Raw genomic sequence first — 12805 nt, forward strand, 5'->3', positions numbered from 1 at the left:
CACAAACCATCAGCAGACCTGAACAAAAACCCCTCAGAGCCTGAAAACTTGTAACATGAATCCACCAGAGGAGGCGCTCTAACACTACTGGATAATTGGTTTGTAAAGTAGAAGATAGTTACTCCTAAACTTTTATTTGTGCTTGAACAATGATTTAAACGAAATGTAGTTTGACAATTGTAAACATTTAAACAAAATGCGTTTTGTTATCATCCATTTAACATTTGAGTTGACATTAAAATTGATTTTTGGTTAACAATGACTATCCTTTGAATTATCAAGGCAAATGCATGAGAGGTGGTTTTTGGAACTAAAACCTAAAAAATAAAATTAGACTGACTTGACTAAAAATCACTACACATGAACATAACAAAACAAAACTGAACTGTAAAAACCTGAATTGTGGAAAAAAAAAGACTGGTAACTTTTATTCCAAGTATTTTATTGCATTACATAAAACCCCTCAGACACCCCTAATATTTTCTGTTTTTGAGAATCAAAACAAGATTATTCTGTCTGTACTAAATAATATCTAATTTATTTTATTTTGTAAGTTGGCCTTGAAACTCAATTTTTAGTCTTTAATGGTATTTAAACTGGAAGATGCCCATTAATAGCATGTTGACAATAAAATTTAACAAAAAGGTTTCCTGTGAATTACTTTTTTCAAAGCTTCCAGTTATGCTCTAACTATCTTCTTCTTCCACTTTCGGCTTCTCCCATCAGGGGTCGCCACAGCGAACAAGTCGCATGGTAAATTTGGCAATGTTTTACGCCGGATGCCCTTCCTGACGCAACCTTCTCAAACCGGGCTTGGAACCGGCAGAGGTAGAGAAGGGAACAGGGAGCAGCCCGGAGTCGAACCCAGGTTTCACGGATGGAAGGCGGCGCAAACCAGCACGAGCTAAACTGGCGCTACTTGTGGTAAATGTGTCATGGTCTTTTGTTTTAAGTCAGCATCAAAGATTTGCAGCTTCTCATGAAAGAGTCATTTCCTCCCTGTCTGTGCCTTTGGGACACCAGCTGAGGCCAAATCACTAAAAGAAAGACTAACATTTGCAGATGAAAAAGATCAGTTTCACTGCTCAGTTTGCATGTCAGCAGATGCTCATGTCTGTTCAAATTTTCTGCATATGTGCATCAACTGAAACAAGGTTTTAACATCATGCATTAAAAGAAAAGAGTGATTGCTGCCGATTTGTAGATTTGACTGTGATGTTTGAGTTCCACCTCAAAAAAACCTATAATAGAAATTTTAAACCGGGTTGTTGTAGTAGGTTTAGGGGCTGTCATCTGGACTTAGTTTTAAAGTTAGAAGACGTTTCACCTCTTATCCAAGAGGCCTTGTCAATTCTAAATAGCTGGTCGCAGAGCTGGTATATATAGTATATATATATATATATATATATATATATATATATATATATATATATATATATATATATATATATATATATATATATATATATGCGCTCATGTGGGATGAGTCAGACCTGAAACTGGATGGTATTGTCAACTTAGCCTTCATGGTTTCGGGTCGTTAAGTGTCCTTTGTCCTCAGCTGGGGGTTGGGGAGCCAGTGACTCCCTCCCCAAGCTGGTCATCTCTTTCAGCTGTTAACGACCCTGGTGGAACTGGTTCGGTTTGTTTGGGTTTCAGAACACTGCCATAGATGGATGGAAGAATAAACCTGAGACCACCATTCTTATTAAGAGAAGGCTTATCCTTCTTGACAAAGATGGCTTTTTTTCACTCCTCCCTCAAACCATCCTTTCTCTCTGGCTAGAATTCAGACTTCACTGTCCTCCAATGAGTGGTTTGTGGCCTTCAGGTGGAGGTGCACTGCAGACTCAGGTCCACTTGGGTTGGCTCTGCGATGTTGGTAAAGCCGCTTGTGTAGTGGTTGTTTGGTTTCCCCTATATACTGTTCATTGCAGTTCTCTTTGGAGTGGATAGAGTACACAACATTACTCTGTTTGTAGCTAGGAATTTTGTCCTTTGGATGAACCAGTTTTTGTCTGAGAGTATTAACTGGTTTGAGATGAACTGGGATGTTATGTTATCTGAAAATCCTTTTTAGTTTTTCAGACAGGCCTGAGATATAGGGAATTGAAATACTGTTCCCTTTCGTCTCTTGTTCCGTCTTGTCTTGTTTTCCTGTATGTTGGGATCTGGTGAATGCCTAGTTGGAATATCAACAGGTTTGGAGGGCTTGACGGATATGCTGCTCTTCTTTCTTCTTTCCGTCAGAGCTTGTGGGGACCTCCTGGGCTCTGTCTTGTAATGTTCTGATAACGCTTAGTTTGTGCTGTAAAGGGTGGTTTGAATTAAATAGAAGGTATTGATCTGTGTGAGTAGGCTTCCTGTACACATCAACCTGGAGCTGTCTGTCAATGGAACCAAACTGGATGAATGAGAGTCTTCATAGACTTAGTTATACAGTTTAAAACTAACACACCAAGAACAGGTTGATGATGCTACAATGCTCTACTTATCTTTGCTAATGCTTTACTAATGTTTTTGCCAAAGCGATAATACTGAAACAAATTTATATATATATATATATATATATATATATATATATATATATATATATATATATATATATATATATATATATATATATATATATATATATATATATATATATATATATAGAGGGTAATATTGATATTATAATTGAGAACATGTGACAAATAATGGAAAGCAAACTAAAGTACAGACATCTGGAAGGTGGTGTGACAATCAACACCACCTTCCAGATGTGTCAGCAGCTCTCCCCCTTCTGTTAATATCCCTGTCATCATCAGGCCTCGCTACCATTACCAACCTATTTCCAGAGGATTCCATCTTGCCTGCCTCATCACCCTCCCCCTGCAGACCCTCTCTGTGCAAAGTACTCAGGATGTGTTCTGTTGCCCCACCTGGTTGCCACTGAACAGCAGAAACCTTCAACCCTTTGCAAAGGTTTGCGCTTCTGAATGCACGCTCAATCTCGAACAAAGCTTATAATTTTGGTGACTTGTTCTCATCTGAAAATCTTGACTTCTTGAATTTTTATCCACTCTTATCAAAATTAAGAAGGTTTTAATTCTTGGTGATTATTATTTGCATGTGGATGACCCACCTTCTAAAGAGGCTTTGGAATTTTTAACACTCAACTTAGCCTTCATGGTTTCGGGTCGTTAAGTTTGCACTGACTCCCGATCAAGTGGTGTATTAGTTTTAACCTATATAGAGCTTTAAATAAACAGACCCCCAAATACTTATCAGACTTTGCTTTGTCCCAAAGGTGAACGGTCATACCAGGCAATAGCCCGCAGACTCTGGAATGCCTTCCCTCTGTCCCTTTGTATGGCCGACACTGTCGATTCTTTCAAAAGTTAACTAAAGAAACTTTTATTCAATTAGGCTTTTAGCTGACTGGTTTTATTGTTATTTCTATTCTATGTTTATTTTATTCTATTGAGTTTTGTTTGACATCATTTTTAATAGGATTGTTTCTATGTTTTTTTTATTGTATTGTATTGTGTTGTTTTATTGTTAAGTGCTTTGGGATTTTATCTGTGAAAGGCGCTATATTAATAAAACGTACCTACTTAAAACATTGGAAGACTAAACAATAATTCAATATAATTAAAAAAAATAGGTAAAACTCAGAGAAATAAAAATGTGTGTGGACAATGTCAAAAGTATATTTTTGTATCAGTTGTCATTAGAACTGTAAAAAAGTTATTCTTGCTGCTTGATTCTAAATTTAAAAAAAAAATACGTAATATGCATAATTGTTTTTTAAAATGCAACAAAACGATGAGCTTATTTTATAGTAATATAACATTTATTCCATGAGGTCAATAAAAATGAAACCTATTGGTTGATTTTACTGTATTTTATTTTTAAAAATGAGAACATTTTGGATCTCTATACTTGTACAGTTGATAACCTGAACTGCTGTTTTCATGCATTGAGAGTTTTTGATTTTCATCGTAAAGCTTTTATAGCCTAAAGAAAAACAATTAAAATTCTATCATATAAAATAAAACTTTATTTATGAGGCACTTTTCATAAATACATGAAGGTTCAACAAAATAAAAACATCTTTTAAACTAAAAAAACAATATAAAGACATTCACACATATGATGCGCTTAAATCCACAAACCACTTCCCACATTGTTAAAGATAAAATGTCACATGACTAAGAAAAGGATCAGAAATCTGGCTTGATGCTGAGTGATGATACCATGGTATGAGGATCTGTCCAAACCTCTTCCATTCAAAGCAACCAGCCAGATTCCACTGCAACAACACTGATTACTGAAAAGGCTGAGTCACTGGTGTGGAGTAAAAAATTGAAGTAAAAAAACAAAAAAAGAAAGTAAAAGAATAAATAAATAAAAGCACACTACACATAGAATAACAATAAGTGAATACCAAATAATCTAAAAAAAATATCGGTAACGCTTCCTTTTACAGTACAGTACTTACAGTGTACTTAAGTGGTATTTACATGGTACTTATAGTGTAACTACTGGGTACTTTCAGGGTACTTACATGGTACTTTTTATGGAATTTACTGGGTACTTACAGTGTGTTTACATGGTACTTTCTATGGGACTTTACTGGGTACTTACATGGTACTTTTTGTGTCTACTCTGTACTTACATGGTATTTTTGTGTCTACTCTGTACTTACCGTGTATTTATATGGTACTATTTGGTTCATACCTATGTGGTACATACTGGGTATTGTTGGAAAATATAATCTGTCGCTTTGAGATTACTTTCCTTTGTTGCATGTTCAATAAAGTCGAGAAGAAGAAAACCACGGGATTCGTCCGGATTAAAGATTAACAAATTTATTCCCTAACAATATTTCTAAAAAACAGAGTAAAAACAGAGTAAAATAAAAACAGATCGATCTGGGTGTCCAAAATCAAGGCCTGCAATACGCAAGAGGTTACATTCCGAATTCACATGCAGCTTGTCTGGAGACACAGGAAAATTCCTTGAGTTCAGACTTTTAAGCATGTGGGCAGAACATCCTCCCCCGGGAGCAAGATGGCCGCCGAATCTCCGCCTCTGGTCGCTAGAGATTGGCTGGCAGGGAGCCTGCCCACTTCTGTCAGTCCATGTTAGGAGTCAGCATCCGTTTTCCCGCGTCTGAAGTCACCTCCCAGACTGACATGGTCCCGCAACCAAATGGCTCCCTAGGTGGCCCCCACGTGTGGCCGGATCTTCTTAACATACAGTAGACAATACACCTTTGTTCCCCACACGGGAGCAGATGCCTGTGGCGGTTCCCAGGGATTGAGATGATTGATTTATGATCCAAGTCAGACCTACAACCAAATGGCCCCAGAAGATCAAAGACCGTTTTCTCCTGAAGGGGTTGGAGGTTGGAGCTGCATTCCTGAAACCTCTTTACATATGCAATTATCAGGAAGTCCCTTTTAATTGAAATGACTGAAACCCACACACAGTAAACCTGAAAGAAAACCTTCAAAGAAATAAAGATAAGATAAAAACCTAGGAGAAATAAGAACCACAAAAATAAATTCCTTCAGTTTTTATAATATTCTTACTGGGTATTTACATGTTGTGCAAAGGTGTCTTTTATGGTACTTACCACATGTAAGAACAAGGTAAGTACAAATAAAGTACTTTGACCTTTAGGTCTGCACTCGCTGCATGTTTCATGGTATTTACCATGAATTTACCACAGAAACTACCCCTTAAGTACACTGAAACTGTAACTGTAAAAGAAAGTCAGCCCTATTTCCACTCAACTACATGGTACTTTCATCACGAAATACTGGGTATGTTCACTTGAATATTACTTGGTACTTACCCCTTAAGTACAATGAAACTGTAACTGTAAAAGAAAGTCAGCCCTATTTCCACTCTATTACATGGTACTTTCAGTAGTAAATGCTGGGTATGTACACGTATTACCTTCCTGTGCAGTGTACATACACACTTGGTCTTCTGACCTCACCAAATGAGACAATGCTAACTTGTTGGTAAAGGTCAAATAACTACATTGTAAAAACATATTCTGGCCTGATTACTTCTTGTAACATGAGGCAAGTTTAAAAAGAAACAAGACAGCAGTGAAAAGAACAATCTTTAATATGATACATGTCTGCAGCATACAAAGTGTCATCACAATGAAATAGGTTTTAAGTACAAAACAGTACAAAGGAGCATTCCAAAAAACACATTATTGGCCTGAGGGTCGTGCTTTTTGTCCGTCAAAATTCTTTCAGCAGAGTTTGGTAACGGTGCAGGACTTCTTCAAGGTTTGTAACTGCAAGAAAATTCACAATATGAGATCAAGTGAACATAAAAAGCATAACGACTTTGATGAAATACAAAATAAATTTTACTTATTTAATCATTTCTGTAATGAGTTTGATACATTTCTGTGAATTCTTTTTCGCTTTGACTGTAATGCTTGAAATTAATCAATTATCCTCATTTATGAACATGATAGATTATTCACAACTTTATATTTTAGTTACATAAACAAGAACAACAAAAAAGAAATCAAAGAAAAAAAATCAAAATTGCCATAAAAAATCTAATTTGTTTAGACAAAGAATGACAAAAGCAATGTTTTAATTGGCAATTGCTGTGTGTATTTCTTCTTTATAAATATTATTCGCACCTACAATTTGCATTAGCATGAAAAACATTGCAGTGTAAAAGAAAAGGAAAAAAGAAATAAATAGGCAATTTCAAATTCAACACAGTTATTCACAAAAATATGTTTTACATTTTCAAACAGTTACATTCACTGTTGGGTGGTATTGTTGTCTCTATCTCATATTTGAAAATAAATAAATAAATAAAAATAAAATAAAAACGGCGAAAGAAAAGAAAATGGGGAAAAGGCAGTTAAACTCTTCATTAATGTAAATAATATGTCCACTTGGTGGATTTAACTTACTTTAGCTTACTCTCCTGTGGATTCGTCTGGAATGTCTTCTTCACCACAGCTGATCTAAAGCGGTAAAAAGACGGAAGTACGTCATCATTATTTTAAATAAACGCCTTTCTTTGATTTTCCCAGAAAGACGTGCGCTCAGTCAAACGAGCACAGAACAACAGACTTTATCATTTAGTCTACGTGCTTGTTTTACAGGTGCCACTCTCCTGGTAAGTAACAACAATGTTTGTAGATTTTCATTACAAACTTTGAAAATGTATACATGAAATAACTGAAATTATTGGAGTAAGGTAGACATGCTCTTACGTCACGTTTCAAACACAGAGATAGTGGCTTGAAATCACGAGGTTAGCTTCTTTATAAAGTTTGATCAGTTTAAATATTTACATGTAATTTAACCAATATTTAAAAAAAACAAAAACACTATAAAGTTTGATCAGTTTAAATATTTACATGTAATTTAACCAATATTTAAAAAAAACAAAAACACTGGCTTACCTGCCAGATGAAGAGAAATTCAAACTGTTGCGCGCGCCTCGAGGCTCTCCGGATTAATGCACGTTCACTTTGGGGGTAGTTGTGCTGCATTCAAGTGCGCTGGGAATTTGCAACTTTACTTGCCCCGACCTAGTTAACAAAAACACACACTCGGGGTGTTTTTAGTATTAAAAGTAAATATTTAGCCTTGTTGTTTTACATATTTTCCTGACATTATATAATATATATTAAAACAAGTTCATTTTTACAACAATATTTTAAAAAAGTTAAGTTTTGAATAATTTATTATCATGTTTTTAAATGAGGATAATTGATTAATTTCAAGCATTACAGTCAAAGCGATAAAAAAATCATAGAGATTTATCAAACTCATTACAGAAATGATTAAATAAGTAAAATTTATTTTGTATTTCATCAAAGTCGTTCTGCTTTTTATGTTCACTTGAGCTCATATTGTGAATTTCCTTGCAGTTACAAACCTTGAAGAAGTCCTGCACCGTTACCAAACTCTGCTGAAAGAATTTTGATGGACAAAAAGCACGACCCTCAGGCCAATAATGTGTTTTTTAGAATTCTCCTTTGCACTGTTTTGTACTTAAAACCTATTTCATTGTGATGACACTTTGTATGCTGCAGACATGTATCATATTAAAGATTGTTGTTTTCACTGCTGTCTTGTTTCTCTTTAAACTTGCCTCATGTTACAAGAAGTAATCAGGCCAGAATATGTTTTTACAATGTAGTTATTTGACCTTTACCAACAGGTTAGCATTGTCTCATTTGGTGAGGTCAGAAGACCAAGTGTGTATGTACACTGCACAGGAAGGTAATATGTGTACATACCCAGCATTTACTACTGAAAGTACCATGTAATAGAGTGGAAATAGGGCTGACTTTCTTTTACAGTTACAGTTTCATTGTACTTAAGGGGTAAGTACCAAGTAATATTCAAGTGAACATACCCAGTATTTCGTGATGAAAGTACCATGTAGTTGAGTGGAAATAGGGCTGACTTTCTTTTACAGTTACAGTTTCAGTGTAATTAAGGGGTAGTTTCTGTGGTAAATTCATGGTAAATACCATGAAACATGAAGCGAGTGCAGACCTAAAGGTCAAGGTACTTTATTTGTACTTACCTTGTTCTTACATGTGGTAAGTACCATAAAAGACACCTTTGCACAACATGTAAATACCCAGTAAGAATATTATAAATACCCAGTATGTAACACATAGGTATGAACCAAATAGTACCATATAAATACACAGTATGTACCATGTAAGTACAGAGTAGACACAAAAAGTACCATGTAAGTACCTAGTAAAGTCCCATAGAAAGTACCATGTAAACACACTGTAAGTACCCAGTAAATTCCATAAAAAGTACCATGTAAGTACCCAGTAGTTACACTATAAGTACCATGTAAATACCACTTAAGTACACTGTAAGTACTATACTGTAAAAGAGAGCGTTACCAACATATCCTAGAAAAATATGCCATCAAATTAAAATAATGAATTACATCGAATTATATTAACAGTCAAGACACTTTTTTTCAAAGCTTTTAAAATTGTTTATAACATTTATTAAAGTCACATCCTCTTGCTGTGGCTCAATTTCCTATTTTTACTTTCACTGTTCATAAATTAAAGAAAATGTTAACAAGTTGAGGAAAAGAGTATTTGTTTTTTTATTTATTGGGTTTATATTTGCATTTTCCTAAAATCTACTAAGATTTTAAATATACAAAAGCTTTATTCTTTTATGCTGTTACACATTCTGGTGGATTATCTGAAAAAAAAAAAAAAAAACTTAAATCTGATCATCGATTGTCTTTTACTCAGTTCAATATTTACTGTATTATGTTGACTGAAAAAGTTTTTAAAAAAAGTAAAATAAGTAAAAAAAATATTACATAAAGAATTTCTATGTTTATGAGTAATACCTTTTGAGACAACAAAGACACTTAATAAAGAAATATAAAAAGAAAATGGTGCAGGAATTCAACATAGGAAGCCACCTACAGAATAATTGTGAACATTTATTTTTAACTAAACTTAAAGATAAAAAGAAAGAGAAAACAAAAGTGGAATGATTTTATTAGATCAGAAAAAAAGTATTTTCTGATTCAAATGTGAATTCTGATGGAGCTGAATGTCTTCTGTGAGGTGGAGTCAATGCAAACATGGACGTCTTCCTCCTCTATTTATCTGACAGCAGAGATGACAGCAGAGACACTGAACTCAGTTGAACATGATGGACTGTAGGACAGGACTGCTGCTTTTAACTCTCTGTTATGCAGGTGAACATCATCAGGCAGATATTGTAGATTTATCATGTTTTCCTTTTTTTAAATCCAGATTTTTAATTTTCCTTCCCAGTTGTTGATGGACAGACTCTGACTGAGTCTGAATCTGTGGTTAAAAGACCTGGAGAGTCCCACAGACTGACCTGTTCAGCCTCTGGATTCACTTTCAGCAGCTATCAAATGAGCTGGATCAGACAGGCTCCTGGAGAAGGACTAGAATGGATCGCTTTTATCGACGTCACCAGCATCTACTACTCAGAGTCAGTGAAAAACCGCTTCACCATCTCCAGAGACAACAGCAGACAGCAGCTGTATTTGCAGATGAACAGTCTGAGAGTTGAGGATTCTGCTGTTTATTACTGCGCCAGAAGAGACACAGTGACTCAAGAGACAGAAACTCTGTACAAAAACAACACATGAAGCAAAAAGCTGTCCAATCTTTCTTTAAAATATTATTCTACAGAACAGTGAATGCAAAAAAGGGGAAAACGGATATTTGCAAAAACCCTTTTAAAGAAGTAAAATAAAAACAGCTTCAGAGAAAATGAGATGTGTTTTTTCTTGTCTTGTCAATATTTTACTTCATTGTTGCTATTTTTGTTGTGTAGGTTTTCAGGATGAAGAAGCTCAGATAATACTTTTTTCACCGTGAGAGGATGATAAGATCACATATGGATGTTGGAAAATTAAACTTTTTTACTTTGATCTAACTTAATTATTTGCTTCAGTTAAGATAAATCATTTGTTTGTTAAGTCAGTTTAAAAATAACACACAGTTTTCAGACAGTTATTTTACTTTCATTCAAATTAATTAAATTAAGTAGGTGTAACTTTGGTGCTGCTGTTAGATCGGCACCGCAAAGGATTGTGGGATACCATTTCCTTTGCCTGTCTGGACGGATTTTTGTTTAAGTGTGGGTTTTTGACCAAATGTGTTTAGTTGTTTAGCTGTTTTATTGTGTTGTGCCATGTTTTGCTGAATTGTTTATTCCTACTGTGCTTATGTCTCTGCACCATGAGTAAGAGTGAAGGAGAGGATGATTAGTTTATATCGCACCCCTACCGGTGCTTATTGTAATGATATTATGGAAAATTCTTTAATGAAGTTTTGCGCAACGTGCTTTTTTTTCCCCCCGTCCTTTTTTATTGTTATAAAAATGAGCATATCTGCCGGCTCATACTTAGACATATGAGAGATCAAGAAATATAAATAATTAAGATGGAAAAGATCTTAATTGAATTGGAGTAATATGACATTTAGTTAGATAAATACATAAATTTGAGTTGTATGAACAATTATTTAGTTTTATAGACGTAAGAAATTAGGTTGATTAAATTTTACTCAATTAATTGTTACCAATAGAGGTAATTCATTTAAGGTGGCAAAATTGGATAAGTTATATATTTATGCGTCACAAGGAAAATGGAAATAAGATCAGAAACTTGTGCGTTTACTTTGTCTGTTCTTACTACAAGCAGAAACTCTTTCTTTTGATGATGCAGCCATATTACTTTTTTTATGGACGTATAATCTTCATACGCCATCATTAAAACCTCAGACTCCGTCTCACCGAAGTATAGCGCTTTCTTTTTTCCACGTGTTTCCATGGTGACTCCAGAAATCGGCGATCCATTGAGAATGTCTTTATGTACTTGACATGCACGTGCATTAACCCAGGGTTACCAAGTCGAGCGTAATTACGCCAACTCATATCCGGTCTTTTGGAACCGACATACCCAGAGTAAGCAAGTTCAGGCGGATTTCAGCCAGAGTTCAGGCTTAAAGTCAGGCTAGTTTAAACATGCTTCCTGGAATACCCCACTGGTCTGTGGGTTGAGTTTGATTGTTCTCACCATCCTTAGCTTCTACCTATCTGAGATTTTTCTGGGCCGGCCACTCCGGGCCTTTGCTTGAACTGTGCCTGTGGTCTTCCATTTTCTCACTATATTCCTCAAAGTGGAAATTGACAGCTGAAGTCTCTCAGCAAACTTTTTGTATCCTTCACCTAAACAATGATGTTGAAAAATCTTTGTTTTCAGGTCATCTGACAGCTGTTTTGAGGTTCCCATGTTGACGTTCTTCAGAGAAGATGCAAAGAGGAGAAAAACTTGCTCTTGGCCACCTTAAACACCTCTTCTCATGATTGGCTTTACATGTGTGTGTAAGTCAAGGGTCAATGAGCTTATAAAATAAATTTTGTGTTCCACCAATTATTGCTAAAGGTAGTCAAATCAATAAAACAACAAGGGTGCTCAAATTTACGCACCTGCCTATTTTTGTTTAAGTAACTATAGCACAGTTTCTTTAAACCCAATAAACTTAATTTCACTTCTCAAATATCATTGTGTTCATCTGCTATATGATATATTTAACTGAAATTGATGATTCAAACAACCAATGATTTATGAAGAAAATCTTGAAAATTATCAGGGGTGCCCAAATTTTCTCATACCACTGTATTCTAAACAAGAACAAAGTTTTATAACATCCATATATAATTTACTAAAACTTACTCCACTTTAGTATTTTATCATATTGTGTTAGATTTTACAGTCTTTAAGGTTTGTGTGTGATTTTATCTACACAAAATATTTTATTTTAGCAGCATGTAATTTTGTTAGAAATGTTTTTATGATGACGTTTGAATTTAACTGGCAAAATGAAAAGGTTTTTTTTCAATCAGTTCTTTAAATCTAAAACCTCTTATGTGTTTAGACATTGAAACATCTCTAAGTTTAGAGAAGCAAAAAAAATATTAGACAATTTTTATGTTATTTTTCTTTATCAACCTTATTTTTAGTAAACTATTGAAACAAAAAGTAATGATTCTAAACATATTTGATGCCTCTCAAACAGAGGCTGGGGTTTGATCAGCCTCGGTTCCCTGTAGGGTTTCTGTTGAAAGATCCGCAGCTCCCTGTGTGATCAGGAAACAACAATGATGATGTGTTCAAGGTCAAACAATGGCTGCGTAATAAGTCTCACCTGAAACATTAAATGTTCCATGATCTGCATGCCCAAAACATTCTACAATACCCCTTGTGCTATCTT

General features: G+C 34.9%; 1 gene segment (V, D, J or C); it reads left to right on the top strand.

Annotated features, from left to right (window-relative positions):
- Positions 1-9571: 9571 nt before the first annotated feature.
- LOC101175165 lies at positions 9572-10188 on the top strand. The segment is given in 2 exon segments: positions 9572-9747; positions 9827-10188. Coding segments are annotated over 2 exon segments (396 nt in total).
- Positions 10189-12805: the final 2617 nt, after the last annotated feature.

Source organism: Oryzias latipes, chromosome 8, assembly GCF_002234675.1.
Source record: "Oryzias latipes chromosome 8, ASM223467v1".
In the NCBI taxonomy this organism is placed as follows: Eukaryota; Metazoa; Chordata; class Actinopteri; order Beloniformes; family Adrianichthyidae; genus Oryzias; species Oryzias latipes.